This window comes from Elephas maximus, chromosome 7 (assembly GCF_024166365.1).
Source record: "Elephas maximus indicus isolate mEleMax1 chromosome 7, mEleMax1 primary haplotype, whole genome shotgun sequence".
NCBI lineage: Eukaryota > Metazoa > Chordata > Mammalia > Proboscidea > Elephantidae > Elephas > Elephas maximus.
The window spans coordinates 36,053,806-36,072,349 of NC_064825.1; the positions used below are offsets into that span (position 1 = coordinate 36,053,806).

Here is an 18,544-nt window from a genome sequence, read left to right on the forward strand (position 1 = left end):
CACCCCAAAGGCACCATCATGACCTTAGTTGAGGCAGTTACTGGAAATCGTGGAGTGATAGACTTGGTATTGGAAAATAGTAATCCAGGAGGCATAAAAGAACAGCCCTCTGGAGAGAGAAATAGAATAGTTTTTGAATTCAACTATTGACTAGTAACATTTTCTGAGGCAAGCAATAGACATAACACTAAAATTTTTTGTTAATTGAATTTATTTTACAGTTCCCATGTGCTGGAAAAGTGTGCAAATGATATGCTAATGACTTGATGCCATAATATGTGTGAAATGCTAAGTTTTTGGGAAGCTTCTTTAATCTTCCATTCATGATGGAATATTTGATCTTTCCTTTAGACCTATTATTAATTATTTTAATAGTAACTAATATACCCAAAACATTGGATTTTAAAATACTGAATTAAGGCATTCATATCTTTGCCAATGAATCAATCAATCCCTCACTATTCTAGAATAATATATTCCTTAAACTACAAGAATGCTCTTTTTATGTGCTTTTCTTAATACGTATTGCGTTACCATGTCAGTGATTATAAAATATTTTTTAGTATAAGGCTGAGATGCATACTTTTTTTTTTTTTTTAATTGAGGAAAGGGTACCTTTTCCTCAGCTACAATTCCTGCTCGGGAATTTTTGTAGCAGTCAATACATAAAGCCTCTGTATCCTCGATGTTGGTTGCTGTGTCAGCAAAGGATCATGAGTTTTACGCAGTCTCTTCTGTCCAGTCAGTCATTCTGAATTCCAACCAGTAAGCTTTCTGTACGGGTTCAATTTTTAGTAAGTTTCTCAAGGCTATTTCAAGATTATGGCCAAATCACCTCCATTATGAAACAACTCTCCTGACCCCATTTATTTTGGGATTTAAGATCAAGAGGAATGATGTATTAGAAGTCGAAAGTACTGTGAAAATAAATGATTAAACTTAAACTTTCAAAGACTGTGGGTAAGATTATATATCTCATTTCTTCTAATGACACCATGCTGCTGGTTGTTGAGGCCCTAACTGTATTTGGGTCAGATTCTGAGGCTTTCATATGGGGTTATCTATTGGGAGAATTATGACATCTTAATTATTGAAAGTGTTGGGAACAAACCTGTTAGGGTGTATTTTAGTTAAAATCCCTTACGGGTAATAAACAGACTTTTTGAGTGCCCGCCATATGCCAGGCGCTGTGCTAGGTACATGTTTTTCAGTGACAGATGATATTCAGTCTTGGCCTTTATGATGCTTAAAATTTGCTAGGGAGACAGATGTAGAAATGGGCAATTTCAATGCTGTGTGGTGAAATTAACACAAAGTGTTTGCTGAAATGATATTTTCTTGCCTTAAACTATATCCGCCATGATTGTCTTAGTTATCTAGTGTTGCTGTATCAGAAATACCACAAGTGGGTGGCTTTAACAAAGTAAAATTTATTTTCTCACAGTTTAGGAGGCTAGAAGTCCAAATTCAGGATGCCAGCTGTAGGGAAAGTCTTTCTGTCTCTGCCAGCTCTGGAGGAAGTTCCTTGTCTCTTTGAGCTTCTGCACCTGGGCAGTCTTGATGTAGCTTGGCATCTCTCTTCTCCCATCTCTGATCATTCTCTTGCTTGCTTAATCTCTCTCTTTTTTAAATTTGTATTGTGCTTTAGTTGAAGGTTTACAGCTCAAGTTATTTTCTCATTCAAAAATTTATACACGTATTGTTTTGTAACATTGGTTGCAATCCCCACAAGGTGACAGCGTGCTCCCCCTTTCCACTCCAAGTTCTCTGTGTACATTAGTTCCTGTCCCTTCCTGCCTTCTCATCCTGCTTCTGGACAGGAGATGCCCATTTGGTCTCGTATAGTTGTTAGAACTAAGAAGCACATTGCTCACCTGTGTTACTTTTTGTTTTATGGGACTGTCTAATCATTGTCTGAAAAATGGGCTTCAGAAATTGTTTCAGTTATGGGTTAGCAGAGCTTCCGGGGACCACAGTTCCGGGGGTTCCTCCAGTCTCTGTCAGACCAGCAAGTCTGGTCTTTTTACATGAATTTGAATTGTGTTTTACATTTTTCTCCTGCTCTGTCTGGGACTCTCTGTTATGATCCTTGTCAGGGCAGTTGTTTGTGGTAAGTGGGCACCAACTGGTTCTTCTGGTCTCAGGCTGGTGGAGTCTCTGGTCTATGCGGTCCTTTAGTCCTTTGGGCTAGCGTTTTCCTTATAATTTTTGGTTTTCTTCATTCTCCTTTGCTCCAGGTGGGATGGGACTAATATACCTATCTTAGATGGCTGTTCATAGGCTTTTAAGACCCCAGGCACAACTCACCAAAGTGGGATGTAGAACATTTTCTGTATAAACTTTGTTATTCCGATTGACCTAGATTTCCCTGCCCCAGACTGTGGCTCCCAGGCTGTTTAATCTCTTTTATATCTCAAAAGAGATGAACTCAAGACACACCCTACACTATTCCTGTCTCATTAATGTAACAAAGACAACTCATTCCTAGATGGGATTATAACCACTGGCATAGAGGTTACAGTTTACAACACATATTTTTGGGGGACACACTTCAATCCATAACAGTTATAGATAGCAGTGCTATTGTGGAAAAAACCCAGACATGGATTCTAGGAGAAGTGACAAGATCAAATAATCATTGAGCTGGACTCTCAGTCTAAAAAATTTAGGTATGTAAGAAAGATTCCTTTATTTTCTGTAATTTGACTTTGTTTCTGCCTCTTAGTTACTGAGTGGTGGGCAAAAAACTCCAATCCTTTTTGAGGTGTCTGCCACTCTTCTGAGGTTATGTTAGGGTTCAGCCTGGAATGAGCTACATTCTGTCATTGGTCATACATATGCAATAGCATACGTCTGAGACATGAATTGTTGTACCTGCATAGTTACTGCTTTTCTGGCAGCAATTTACTATTTCCAAGGCATGGACTTTTATTTTTCTCCAGAATTTCTGTGCTTTTGTTTGCCTAGATGGATTATGATGCCATTTCCTTCTGGGGTCTTGCTAACTTCCAGCCAATGCTGTAAGGAAACAGAGCCTGGATCCCTGCTGCTCTGGGATCCAAAAACTTCCCTCTCTTTTTCTCAGCTGGGAAAGTCTCTTTCTAGACTGGTGAGAGGCTAGGAGAAGTCTCTCTCTGCCTGTACTTGACAATCTCTCTTTTATTCTAAGTGATCTTAAGCGTTTGGAAAGCAAAACTGGAATAACTTAGAAATCCCTTTTGTCTTCAGTCCTGGCACATACTTCCACTGAGGCAATGAAGTACAGAACCTGTTATGTGTTCAAATGAGAGGAAAAAAAATGGAAAAACTTAGGGAGACAAATAAATACCTCAAAGTGCCAATCTCTCATGTGTACAATAGAGTTTACATGCCTTCTTATGTTGATGCCACTAAATGACCTTGTTAAAATTATGTAATCATTCTGCACTTCTGTTTTCCTTTCTAAAGGAGGCTAATACTTTTCCCCTTACTATTTTTTTTTCATAGTCACAAGATGATGTACATAAACTTCACTTAATTTTACTTATAGAAATGCCACAGAGATTAAATTATTTGCCCAAGTGTACAAACCTAGTTAGTTTAGAATTAGGACCAGAAGCTAGCCCAGTGCTCTTTTCACTGTATTAGTGCAGTGGTCATTGAACAAGTGAATGGATCATTATGCAGCAGAGGAGAATCAGGGTTGGAATCGGTAGGAATTTTTTAAAAAAGGGATTTAAATTCTTGCTATATCATCAGCTGGCTAAGTTATCTAAAGAAAGTCAACAGATTTAGCTTCAAATTTCTTACCTTAAAACATGACTGCATATACAAGACCAAATGGGCAACACCTGCCCCAAAACAAAGAGGAGAAGGCAGGAAGGGACAAGAAAACTAGATGAATGGACATGGGGAACCTGGGGTGGAAAGGGAGAGGAGGAGAGACACAATGCAGGGATTGCAACCAATGTCAGAAAACAACTTGTGTAAAATTTTTAATGAGAAGCTAATTTGAGCTCTAAACTTTCATCTAAAGCAAAAAAAAGAAAAAAAAGACTATTAATAATATCCCCTTCTTGGGGTTATCAGATGAGATTGGGCACATCCAGTGTGGTATGGCAGTAGACCATTAACAACTTACATTATGCAGATGACACAACCTTTCTTGCTGAAAGTGAACAGGACTTGAAGCATTTATGGATGAACATGAAAGACCACAGCCTTCAGTTTGATTATACCTCAACATAAAGAAAACAAAAATCCTTGCAACTGGACAAATAAGCAACATTGTGATAAATGGAGAAAAGATTGAAGTTACCAAGGATTTCATTGTACTTGGATCCACAACCAACACTCATGGAAGCAGCAGTCAAGAAATCAAAAGATGCATTGCATTGGGCACAGCTGCTGTGAAAGACTTCTTTAAAGTGTTCAAAAACAAACGTGTCACCTTGAAGACTAAGGTGTGCCTGACCCAAGCCATGATGTTTTCAGTCACCTCACATGCATGTGAAAGTTGGATGATGAATAAGTAAGACCAAAGAAGAATTGATGCCTTTGAATTGTGGTGTTGTTGAACAATATTGAATATACCAGGACCGCCAAAAGAATGAACAAAATCTCTCTTGGGAGAAGTACAACCAGAATGCTCTTTAGAAGCAAGAATGGTGAGGTCACGTCTCACATACTTTGGACATGTTACCAGGAGGGACCCACCCCTAGAGAAGGACATCATGTTTGGTAAAGTAGAGGGTCAGTGAAAAAGTGGAAGACCCTCAACGAGAGGAATTGACACAGTGGAAGCAACCATGAGCTCAATCATAACAACAATTGTGAAGATGGTGCAGGACCGGGCGGTGTTCCTGTTGTACATGAGGTCACTATGAGTAAGAAGTGACTCGATGGCACCTAACAACAATAACAACTTAGAGTTATTGTGAGGATCAGATCAAAATATGTAGCCCATGTGAAAATTGTTTTGTAAATAGTAAGGTGCTACACAAATGTTTATGATGAGATTTTTTTTTTTTTTTAACCAAGGAAGATAAAAGTTGTGTTCAGAATCAGAGTCCTCTTCCATCAGTGGTCTGGGTTCAGTTTCCTGGTCAGCTTCTGTAGCAAGCTGCCCAGATGTGGCAATGACACATCTGCTCACGGACAGCTGATGCCCTAACAGTACTGTGCTTCTTATAGATTATGACAACATTTCTTGTAAGTCTCGTTTCTCTTTCAATGGTGCTAATTTGGAAACTATTCAATATACACAAAATGATTGTAGTCTTCATGTTTGCTTTAAGTTGGACCAGATACTTTCTGCCTATTTAAATTACAAGTTCTATTTATTTTTCTTTAGTTTGTTACAACTAAAATGATACATACTTCAGTAATCAGCTGATGATATAATTTACTATATTCTATTTATTACTCTTAGCCTTGTGCTTTTCCCATCCTTCTCTCTAACAACTCTATAGAAAAATTGAAAGCATGGCTTATCTGGAAGGTAGTAGTATAAATTCACCATACTATACTGATTCCCTGCTCCCCCTTTTTTTAACACGGGAAATATCCTGATCAACAGGTGCTTGTCGAAGTATATTAAAAATTTTTTGGTGGGGAGGAATACAGTGTAATTGCTCAGTACTATTATAGATCCTTTCCTAATAAATTAAGTTGTGATATGGCAATGATATTAAAGGTGTGGGCTTTGGTGCTAGACATACCTGGGTTTGAATTTCAGTTTCTACTTCCTGACAGTGTAGACTTGGGCAAGTTCCTTCATTTTTTGTCTTGAATCTCTTCATTTGCAAAATGTGTATAGTAGCATTTCTTAGCATTCTCGTGAAGACTAAATAAGATGATCTGTGCAGTGTTTGGAATCCTGGTGGCATAGTGGTTAAGAGCTATGTTTGCTAGCCAAAAGATTGGCAGTCCAAACCCACCAGCCGCTCCTTGGAAACCCCATGGGGAGTTCTACTCTGTCCTATACTGTCGCTTTGAGTTGGAATTGCCTGGACAGCAACAGATTTATGCAGTGTTCGGGGAGCTCCTGGGTGGTGCAAATGGTTAAGCGTTTCACTACTATCTGAAAGGTTGGTGGTTTGGACTCATCAGGCCGTGCCTTGGAAACAGGCCTGGCAATCTGCTTCTGAAAGGTCACAACCTTGAAAACCCTATGGAGCAGTTCTACTCTGCATATGTGGGATTGCCATGAGTCCAAATGAACTCGACAGCAACTAACAACGACAACATGCAGTGTTTAGCGTTAATCAACAACTGCTGGTTAATATTATTAGTAATAAATTGGTGCCTTTGTTGTATCATCTTGCACTATAAATTTTAATATTAAAAAACTTCTTTTTAAAGACCTGGGGCAAGAGTAACTTTTCTCTTGACACTCATCATATTATTACTTTCATACGACTATAATGTACTTAATGTGCAAAATAACAAAAACAATATCAACAATTAGAGTTAAGCATATTTAAATAGTTTAAATATTAGTAAAATATTTTTATTTGCTGATTGTAATGTTTAGTAATTAAGTGATGAAATATTGTGACAATTCAATTTTGCATTGAAATGGTACAAAAGAAAATCTAATTGTTCTTGCTCGATTTAATTTAATTAATATATAATATAAACCAAACCAAACCAAACCCAGTGCCGTTGAGTCAATTCTGACTCATAGCGACCCTATAGGACAAAGTAGAACTGCCCCATAGAGTTTCCAAGGAGCGCCTGGTGAATTCGAACCGCCGACCCTCTGGTCAGCAGCCATAGCACCTAACCACTATGCCACCGGGGTTTCCATATAAGATATATGTGTATATTTATATACATTATCTATCTATGTGTCTATCTATCTGTCATCTATCTCACATTGTAGTTAAAGTGACCTTCCTAAAACTAAAAAAAAAGGTCATTTTCTCTCTCTCATTTGAAAATCTTCCATGGTGTGTCATTCATCCTTGGATAAAGGCCAAACTTGTTAAGATGGTCTATGTAGTGTCAGTTTACCTTTCTGCTTCTGTGGCACCTGGTGCCTCATCATAACATCATCATGCTCTAATTTAGTTTTTTACTCTCTTGCAATTTTCCTTTTTAAAAATGTATGTGGGTGTAGATTTTATAGAAAATGTTACCTTTTTCAGTATTGAGTTTCCTGTGTCTGGAACATAGTAGATACCCCATAAATATTTGCTTGATGAATGGAAGAACTTATTACCTTTGTCTACCAGTCTTGATTTTAAAGACAATTTTTATTTTTGTGTCACAGATACAATTTTTATTTTAATGAATACATGTGAAAATTATTCTTGTTAGGTACTGTTGAGTTGGTTCTGACTCATAGGGACCCTGTGAACAACAGAACAAAACACTGCCTGGTCCTGCGCCATCCTCACAGTCATTATGCTTGAGCCCATTGTTGCAGCCACTGTGTCAATCCATCTTGCTGAGGGTCGTCTTCTTTCTCACTGGCCCTCTGCTTTACCAAGCATGATGTCCTTTTCTAGGGAATGATCCCTGTGAAAATCAGTAATTCAACATTTAACCCTAGATTTGAAAGTTCACTGATACAATTTTTGTCTGACTGGTTAAAATTTTTTTCCCCCAAAGAAATATGCTCAACTATCTTTTTGGAGGATTAAGAGTGGTATTGTGATGAGAACATTATACTTGAAATCAAAAGCTTTAGGATTAAGGTCCACAACTGTTATTTAGTAACTTTGTATGGACAAGCCATTATAATTTCAGTTTCATGTATAATAGGCATAATATGATTTCTCAGTGGTGAGAATCAGATAAACTAATGCATGTAGAAGTTCTTTTTAAACTGTGAAAGTGTTATGTAATTTATGAAAAGGAATTAATTATTTTAAATGCTTTTCTCTCCCAGATTTATTTGCATATTAAATTTACCCTTCTATTATACTTTGATCTTAGTTTTTCTAATGATGCCGCCATATGTTCTATAATTCTTCCTTTTTTTCCGACCACGGAAAATAATTCTTTTCTTCTTCCTGAAAGGTCATTTGTTAGCACTATTGCCATTCACTGTTTCAGATTTCAATTACCTGTCCCAAATTATTTATAACTTTCCAGCAATGCTATTCTTAAACTGAATACAATAGAGTTGAGCCTTAGTTAATAGACACATGATTACCTAAAATTTCAAATATAAAACTTTTTCACTATATCCTTGGATTGCGCATTTCATGAGAAAAATTTTTGTTTTTTAAAATAATTTTCTCCCATTTACTTTTGTCTTCCATTAAGTAATTCAAAGTTAGTTTCACTCTTTCAGTAGATTCAGGAGTCATATAAATTTCCTCTAGCAAAGAAAGCCAGAGAATTGAGGCCATTATATAGGCAACTAAGGTGAAAAACTTCTTCATATAAACCTGGTTATTTAAGTATCAGTTAAAAGACTAGTCCTGAATTACTTGGATAATTATCTCAACTTTCCACATCACTCAGTTAGATCTCACTAGGGATTGATTTGTACAACAGGGTCCTTGTCATCTTCTCTCTCTCTTTTTTTTTTTTGCTTGATTTATCATCTTTTCGTATGTGTCTAGTTTTAGATTACCTTCAAGCTCAAGCTTTCATTAATCAGAAATAAATTAACTGGAGAGAGATGAAGGGCATAATAGAATTCATACCAGGTAGTGATCATTATTACCACCCCTCTGCCAGTTTACTGTACTGTGGTGGCTTACGTGTTACTATGATGCTGGGAGCTACGCTACCAGCATTTCAGATACCAGCAGGGTCACGCACGGTAGGTTTCAGTGGAACTTCCAGACTAAGGCAGACTAGAAAGAAAGGCCTGGTGATATATTTCTGAAAATTAGCCAATGAAAATCCTATGGATCACACCAGAATATTGTCCCATTCACTTGCTTTGAACACATCATTAGGAGGGACCCTCGATGAAATGAATTGACACGATAACTGCAAACGATGGACTCAAACGTGCTGATGATTGTGAGGATGATGCAGGACCATTCTTATACATAAGGTTGCCATGAGTTGAGTCTACTCAATGGCAGCTAACAACAAGTGATCATAATTGATAATCAAAAGGAGCATAAAAGGGCAGCCACAATTCCAGCACTACATGTTGGCACGCGGGTTCAAACCAATGTCCTTTTGGTTAGCAGCCAAGCCCTTAACTGCTGTGCCAGTAGGGATCATTCACTAAGCTAAGCCGCTACAAAGACCATCAGATCTTGAAGAGGTCTTCTTCAGGGTGGGACTAGGGTGCTCCTAGAGAACATCTAGTTGCTTTAAATCAATACAGTGTCTTCCCTGGTTACTTGCTCAATAAATGTTTGTTGAATGAATGAGAGAAAGTTCCTGTAACTAGAAAATTATATTTGTAGATGTGATTATGGGGCTGGTATTGATACATTTTTGAGAATTGCCTTTCAAAAGACCAGACTAAATGAACAACTGCAAAAATGCCACAGAAGTAAAGAAGTATTTCAATGTTTTAATTCTAAAAAAAAAAAAAAAAGTATAAGAAAAATGTGCCTGGTACTTAGAAGCTTTTCAAAAAACATGTGTTTACAAATGAAGGAATCAAAACAAAACGAAACAAAACTAAACCTTGGGAGCCATTTGAGATAATAAAATGATAATCAAATGATTAGGTGCCGTCGAGTCGCTTCCAATTCATAGCAGCGTTATGCACAACAGAACGAAACACTGCCAGGTCCTGTACCATCCTCACAGTCGTTGTTATGCTTGAGGTCATTGTTGTAGCCACTGTGTCAACCCACCTAGTTGAGGGTCTTCTGCTTTTTCGCTGACCCCCTACTTTACGAAGCATGATGTCCTTCTCCAGGAACTGATCCTTCCTGATAACATGTCCAAAGTATGTGAGATGTAGTCTCACCATCCTTGCTTCTAAGGAGCATTCTGGTTTGGGTCAGGCGCACCTTAGACTTCAGGTGACATCTTTGCTTTTCAACATTTTAAAGAGGTCTTTTGCAGCAGACTTGCCCAATGTAACGCGTCTTTTGATTTCTTGATTGCTGCTTCCGTGGGTGTTGATTGCGAATCCAAGTAAAATGAAATCCTTGATAACTTCAACCTTTTCTCCATTTATCATGATATGGCTTATTTGTCCAGTTGTGAGGATTTTTGTTTTCTTTATGTTGAATGTTGAGGTGTAATCCATACTGAAGGCTGTGGTCTTTCATCAGTAAATGCTTCAAGTCCTGTTCACTTTCAGCAAGCGAGGTTGTGTCATCTGCATAACGCAGGTTGTTAATGTCTTCCTTCAGTCCTGATGCCCTTTTCTTCTTCATCTAGTCCAGTTTCTCAAATTATTTGCTCAGCATAGAGACTGCACAGGTATGGCAAAAAGATAAAACCCTGACGCACACTTTTCCTGCCTTTAAACCACGCAGTATCTCCTTGTTCTGTTCGAATTTCTGCCTCTTGGTCTATGTACATGTTCCTCATACGCACAACTAAGTGTTCTGGAATTCCCATTCTTTGAAATGTTACCCATAATTTGTTATAATCCATACAGTTGAATGCTTTTGCACAGTCAATAAAACACACATAAACATCTTTCTGGTATTCTTTGCTTTTAGCCAGGATCCATCTGGCATCAGCAATGATATCGCTAATATATGTGTGTGTGTGTGTATTTACCAAAACACCCATTGCCGTCGAGTCGATTCCAATTCATAGTGACCCTATAGAGTTTCCAAGGAGCAGCTGGTGAATTCAAACTGCGGACCTTTCTGGTTAGCAGCTGAGCACTTAACTACTGTGCCACCAGGGCTCCATAGGTATATATATATCTACACAGAAAGGGAGATATAATATAGTTATGATGTTGTTGATTACTGACATGTAGTGGGTAGTTTTGGGTTAAAAAGTGAGGTCAGTGGGCCACTATCATTTGAGGGAAACTGCCGATTATGTAATTATTAGAAAAATGGGGATTAAAATATCTGTCACTGATTTGAAGTGTCATTAAAAAGATCATATCAGGTAAAGTTTGAAAGCATTTAAAAAGATTAAAGTTCTATACAAATGTACCGCCAACTGTCAGTTCCTTGTACTGTGGTGGCTTGCATGTTCTATGATGCTGGAAGCTATGCTACCACTGTTTGAAATACCAGCAGAGTCACCCATGGTAGACAGGTTTCAGTGGAACTTCCAGATTCAAACAGACTAAAAAGAAAGGCCTAGTGATCTACTTCTGAAAATTAGCATCTGAAAATTAGCCAGTCCTTTTGTTTTGTTATATAGTTCAAGATTCTTTTGGAAGACAGAACCACAGAAATAAAAGTGGGCTGTTAAAATTAAGTGTTGAATGTAATCATCAGTTATATATGGTATTTTATGGAATTTATGATTTTTTAAAAAATTAATTTGTGTCATGATATTAGGACCACAACTACAAAAACAAACAAACAAACAAACAAAAAAAACAACTACAGGATAGTTTAATGTTAGTTTACTATTTTTCTAAGACAATAAGATAGAATTTTAAAATTATGTTTTTCAGATACTGACCGAGCTTTTTCATTACTGGAAGAATACTGCAAAAAATTAAGGAAACCAGAGGAGCAGCAGTTGAAAAATGCTGTTAAAAAGGTGATGGGTATCTTTAAGAGCAGTTTATTCCAAGCTTTGCTAGGTATGTATTACAAAAATTATTCATCATCTTAATGGTCAGAATTGGACTTAAAAGTTTGAGTAATGTGGTCAGAGAACCTAACGTTAACCAAATTTCGAACTGAAGTAATTTTCCTTGATACTGAGAGGAAAAAGCCCCCCCTCCCTTTTCTTATTTAAAGTTAACTGAAAAAGAACTGCTACAAAATTGAAATAAAGGAGAGGTTATTGAAAAATATAAGTATCGAAAGAATATTTTGTCTTGGAAGAAATGTTTACACCCCCCCCGAAAAAAAAACTTTAGTAGTTTGTTGCAAAAAGTGAGAACTAATATGCTAAAGAAGTAAGTTATTGCCTAACACAAAAATGATGGGTTGCGTTCTATGCAGAATCAAAGTTCTGCTTTTACTCTCTTCTTTTTAAAAAATAAAAAAAAATTTTTTTTAATGTGCTTTAAGTGAAAGTTTACAAGTCAAGTCAGTCTTTCATACAAAAATTTATATACACCTTGCTGTATACTCCTAGTTGGTCTCCCCCTAACGAGACAGCACACTCCTCTCCACCCTGTGTTCCCGTATCCATTCAGCCAGCTTCTGTCCCCCTCTGCCTTCTCATCTCGCCTACAGACAGGAGCAGCACACTTAGTCTCATGTGTCTTCTTGAGCCAAGAAGCTCACTCCTCACCAGTATCATTTTCTATCTTATAGTCCAGTCCAATCCCTGCCTGAAGAGTTGGCTTTGGGAGTGGTTCCAGTCTTGGGCTAACAGAAGGTTTGGAGACCGTGACCTCCAGGGCCCTTCTAGTCTCAGTCAGAGCATTACGTCTGGTCTTTTTATGAGAATTTGAGGTCTGCATCCCACTGCTCTCCTGCTCCCTCAGGGATTCTCTGTTGTGTTCCCTGTCAGGGCGGTCATCAGTTATAGCTGGGCACCAACTAGTTCTTCTGGTCTCAGGCTGATGTAGTCACTGATTTATGTGGTCCTTTCTGTCTCTTGGGCTCATAATTACCTTGTGTCTTTGGTGTTCTTCATTCTCCTTTTCTCCAGGTGGGTTGAGACCAATTGGTGCATCTTAGATGGCCGCTTGCTGGCGTTTAAGACCCCAGACGCCACTCTCCAAAGTGGAATGCAGAATGTTTTCTTAACAGATTTTATTACGCCAGTTGACCTAGATGTCCTCTTTAACATGGTCCCCAAACCCCTGCTACTCTGGCCTTCAAAGCGTTCAGTTTATTCAGGAAACTTCTTTGCCTTTAATTTAGTCCAGTTGTGCTAACCTCTCCTGTATTGTGTGTTGCCTTTCCCTTCACCGAAAATAGTTTTTGTCTACTATCTAATTAGTAAATACCCTTCTCCCTCACTCCCTCCCCAGTCACGTAACCATCAAAGAATATTTTCTTCTCTGTTTAAACTATTTCTTGAGTTCTTATAATAGTGATCTCATATAATATTTGTCCTTTTGCAACTGACTAATTTCATTCAGCATAATGCCCTCCAGATTCCTCCATGTTATGAAATGTTTCATGGATTCATCATTGTTCTTTACTGATGCATAGTTATCCATTGTGTGAATATACATTATTTATTTATCCATTCATCCATTGATGGGCACCTTGGTTGCTTCCATCTTTTTGCTATTGTAAACAGTGCTGAAATGAACATGGGTGCGCATATATCTGTTCGTGTGAAGGCTCTTATTTCTCTAGGATGTATTCCAAGGGGTGGGATTGCTGGATCATGTGGTGGTTCTATTTCTAGCTTTTTAAGGAAGCACCAAATCAATTTTTAAAGTGGTTGTACCATTTTACATTCCCACCAGCAGTGTATAAGTGTTCCAGTCTCTCTGCAACCTCTCCAACATTTATTATTTTGTGTTTTTGGATTAATGCCAGCCTTGTTGGAGTGAGATGGAATCTCACTGTAGTTTAAATTTGCATTTCTTTAATGGCTAATGATCGAGAGCATTTCCTCATGTATCTGTTAGCTGCCTGAATATCTTCTATAGTGAAGGGCGTGTTCATATCCTTTGCCCACTTCTTGATTGGGTTGTTTGTCTTTTTGTGGTTGAGTTTTAACAAAATCATATAGATTTTAGAGATCAGGCGCTGGTCGGAGATGTCATAGCTGAAAATTCTTCCCCAATCTGTAGGTGGTCTTTTTACTCTTTTGGTGAAGTCTTTAGATGAGCATAGGCGTTTGATTTTTAGGAGCTCCCAGTTATCTGGTTTTTCTTCGTCATTTTTGGTAATGTTTTGTATTCTGTTTATGCCTTGTATTAGGGCTCCTAAGGTTGTCCCTATTTTTTCTTCCATGATCTTTATCGTTTTAGTCTTTATGTTTAGGTCTTTGATCCCCTTGGAGTTAGTTTTTGTGCATGGTGTGAGGTATGGGTCCTGTTTCATTTTTTTGCAAATGGATATCCAGTTACGCCAGCACCATTTGTTAAAAAGACTATCTTTTCCCCAATTAACTGACACTGGTCCTTTGTCAAATATCAGCTGCTCATATGTGGATGGATTTATATCTGGGTTCTCAATTCTGTTCCATTGGTCTATGTGTCTGTTGTTGTACCAGTACCAGGCTGTTTTGACTACTGTTTTTGCCCATTTTTTAACTGGGTTATTTGTCCTTTTGTAGTTGAGTTTTTGCAGTATGATGTAGATTTTAGAGATCAGATGCTGATTGGAAATGTCATAGCTAAAAATGGTTTCCCAGTTTATAGGTAATCTTTCTACTGTTTTGGTGAAGTCTTTGGACGTGCATAAGTGTTTGCTTTGACTCTCTTCTTAAAAACAGAACCAAAACCAGACACTCTTTTCATCTAGGAAAATTATGACCCAGAATTTCAAAGTTTATTGAAATGCTTTGGAATTCTTGCCAGCTTATCATGAATCTAACCATGTGATGTTTAACCTTATCTGTATTCTCTTAATAATTGTGGAGAAAACCAAGGATTTTTAAAATGTATATCTTGCATACATATGTCTTTTGCATTTATGGAAACATAACTTTAAATTCATTTCTTAAAATATTTTGATGATTAAAGTAAACTAGCATAGGCAAGTGTATACAGACCTAAGAGTATTAGAGGTTACCAGAGGTGGGAGAGGGAGGGGGAAGGGGGACTCATTGCTTAGAGGACACTGAGCTTGTTAAGGATGATGGAAATAGATAATGGTCATGGTTATACAACACAATGAACACAATGCCACTGAATTGTACGTGTGAACAATGTTGAAACGGCAAATGTTTTGTTATATATATATATATTTACCACCACAACAGAATGAACTAGCAAAAGATATAAATAAACACTCCCCTTACAAAAACAGCCAGCTAACTAAACAAGTTTAAAAAATCACTCAATTGGATGTGGAGAAATTAGAGCCCCTGTGCGTTGCTGGTGGGAATGTAAAATGGTGCAGCCACTGTGGAAAACAGTTTGATGCTTCCTCAAAAAGTTAAACAGAATTTCCACCTGACCCAGCAATTCCACTCCTATGTTTATATCCCAAAGACTTGGATGTAGGGACTCAAATAGACACTTGTACCCAAATATTCATTGCAGCACTATTCACAGGAACCAAAGTTGGAATCAATCCAAGTAGCCATCAACAGATAAATGGGTGAACACAATATATTATATATATACAAGGGAATATTATTTAACCAGAAAGAGAAATGAAGTTCTGATCCATGCTACAATAGGGATAAATCTTGAAAACGTTATGCCAAGTGAAATAAATCAGACACAAATGGATAGGTATTATATGATCCCACTTAAATGAAATATCTAGAATAGACAAATGCAGAGACAAAAGTGTATAGTGATTATCAAGGGCTTGGGGGGAAGCGAAAAATGGAAAGTTATGTTTAGGTGGTATTGAGTTTCTGTTTGGGATGATGAAAACTTGGAAATGGACAGTCATCTGATTGCACAACATGGTGAATGTTATTTGTATCACTGAATTGTACACTTAAAACGGCCAACTTTTTGTTATACGTATTTTAGTACAATAAAATTTTTATGAAAGAAAACAAATAATCCCCACTTCATTATAGTATATATTTTACTGGGCTTAACCAGGACATCTTAAAGAAAGAATTGAGCCTACTAGATATTACCATTGATTTCTCAGGTCTAGTGATTATTAAATGTAAAAATGGGAGGTTATGAGGATTAGTCTTAAAAATATTTTATGTGTGTGTTTATTATAAATTTCTATACTTATTGGTAAAAACCCCAGCTTTATAGTTTAAATATAATTAAAAAAATTATATTTTGAAAATTTGAAAACCAGTTTATTGACTGAAAATAGAAATAAAAAGCTTTATGGGATTGTTTTGTCTGTGGATTAATTTTAATCTTTTAAAGTATTCCTTTGTGGCTGGTAAGAATTAATGACACAAATAACTGTAATCATCTTAGCTTGTACTAAAAAAAAAATTCTAAATGGAGTCTTACAGAATTTAAATAAATCCTGACACTAGAGAATAGTACTTTAGATAATATTTTAAATCACAGATTTCTCAATTAAAAATTAATAGTCTCATGTACATTTCTCTGCATCTAATTTATGATTAGTAAAGGCCATTAACCAAATGACAATGTATCCAAATAGATTTGTACGATACGTTTCATTAAGACTGGCTTAGTCTTTTGAGAGCTTGAGCTTTTGAGAGCTTGATTTAGGAAGAGTATTGTTGGATATCTTAGATACTTCTACTATTCCTTGGTAGTGTAACAATTTGGTAGTGCTACACTATTACCTAGGGAATAAAAAAAAAAATGAGTGACCAAGAATTGCATTTTACCATTGTTTTGAGTGAGCAATAAATATCTTGGCTTAGAGCCTACAGCATAGTTTGAGTTTCTCTAATAAAACGAGAGGTATCAGTAATCTGTAAAAAGCTGTTATGTAAGTAATCCTGATGCCCAGCTTTGAATGGATAGATTTGCTTTGGCTGGACTTTAAAAGCCATTTTGAGATAAACCAGGATGCAAAGAATGGATCAAGATTATACAACAAAACATAGTTTTCTGTTGAATTCTATGTAGGTAGCTAAGCACTGATTAAGAATTTATTTTTACTGAATGTTCGAGTGGTCCCACTGTGCATTTCATCTAAAAACAGCAGAAGAAAACCCATATAGCTCTATGCATCCTGAAAGGGATTATAACTTTATGAAAGATATAGAGCCATTGATAAATAGGATACTTTTTATGGTCTATAATTTGCTTTCTGTTTGAAACATTTCTTTTTTTCTTGTAAGAAATGGAAGATAGTGGCTTCACCAATTGTTCTGATATTCAGATAGCCAGTACACAGAAATAATACCTTGCATAAATCTCAACTAATTGCAGCAATAGAATCCTACTGCAGAACATCCTACACAAGTGGATAATAAAATAAAATACCATTGTTGCAGAATGTATGTTAATATTTACATGTGACCAGGAAACCAAGCTGTCTCTCTACAGGTGGAAAACATACTTTGAAAATGAATATTAATCTCCCTTTATGTCCTTCATCATACGCTTTGAAAGCAAGTATGTCTTAGATGGTATATTATTTGCAGACAGAGTCCTGTCCAAGTAACTGTAACCACTATTTTAGCGCATAAAAGCATTTTTAAGATGGGTTCTGTGATAATACAGTAGAAGGTGATAGCAAAGGTATTATGTTTTTTAAAAAATTTTAAAACATAACTACCTGATTTTAAAAGTAATATTGCTCATTTTAGAAAAATTATAGAATGAAGAAAGTAAAAGAAGGCTAAAAACCAATGGTAAGATACATTGCTTTTTAAGGTAAATAGCAGGAGAGATGGTAAACATGGAGAATGAAAAACCCAATGAAGTTTAATTAACTTTCTTCCTTCTTGCTTCTAGAGTTCCAGGATGCTTTGTTTTGATTTTCCATTTACTGATAACTGACAGTGGGAAAATGACATTTAATTTTTTTTAAAAGTTAAAAATCAGTGTTCATTAATGCACCAAAAAAAAAAAAAAAGCTTAAAATGGCAATATGCTAGAAGCTGTATACTTAGATGTTAGGCTTAGGGTGACATCTTGTGGTAATACTAAAGAAAAAAATTATCCACTAGATAATTACAGTTTTATGATGATTTTATTATCAACACGTCCCAGAATTTAAATATAAGTGAATTGTAATTCCATGATATTTTAAAAACTAATTTAGATCTCTTTTATTTAGGATGGCTAGAAACATTCATCTTTTCACGGCACTCTATTAGGTTATTTGTTCATCATTTAGGTAATGAAGGAGCAAGTTGGAACATTTTTATTTTTATGCTTCTCTTCCAGATGTACTTTGAAAATTTAAAGATCTATGCTACTACCATAATTTTTACAAAAACTATTTTAATAATAGATAATTTCATTTTCAGATATTTAACACTAATGTTCTTTGTTTCTATAAGTTGTTGAAAATTTATGTATTATTTTTTATTCATTACTTATCCAAGGGATGGAAAGAACAATGAGTATATATTTAACAGATTTTGTTTCAACACCTTCCGAATCTGGTTATCTTTGTGTATCCGATTTTATTGCTTCTTATTTCACGACAGGTTTTGGGGGGAATTTTTGGGAAGGACTTGAAAGAGAATGGGCAGTAAAGTGATGCTTTCCTTAAAACCCTACCAGTAGTGACACCTTAGAGAAGTGCGCCTCCTGCTGTATGGAGGCTGCTAGACCTTGCATGTCAGACTGTGTTAGGGTAGAAGACTTCTCATTTCCATAAGCTTGACATAGAACTCTACTGATACTTGAGATTACTAGCAATAGAGGTGATATGGCAGATATACTACATATTGGGATTTAATACCTCATTGTTGAAGCCTTTGCCATGTCCCTACTTGCTAATAGCTTTAGCTAGTCCTTTAATTATGTCTCATA

General features: G+C 36.5%; 1 protein-coding gene across 9 annotated transcripts in view; it reads left to right on the top strand.

Annotated features, from left to right (window-relative positions):
• Positions 1-18,544, top strand: part of DLG2 (discs large MAGUK scaffold protein 2) — a 2,175,949-nt gene that overhangs the window by 9,819 nt on the left and 2,147,586 nt on the right. For 8 of the 9 annotated variants that reach the window (XM_049891082.1, XM_049891084.1, XM_049891085.1 and 5 more), the window contains one exon: positions 11,513-11,644. The exons of the other annotated variant lie outside the window; for it this stretch is intronic. In XM_049891082.1, the coding sequence (XP_049747039.1) occupies positions 11,513-11,644 (132 nt within the window). The remainder of the gene's footprint in view (positions 1-11,512; positions 11,645-18,544) is intronic. 9 annotated transcript variants of the gene reach the window in all.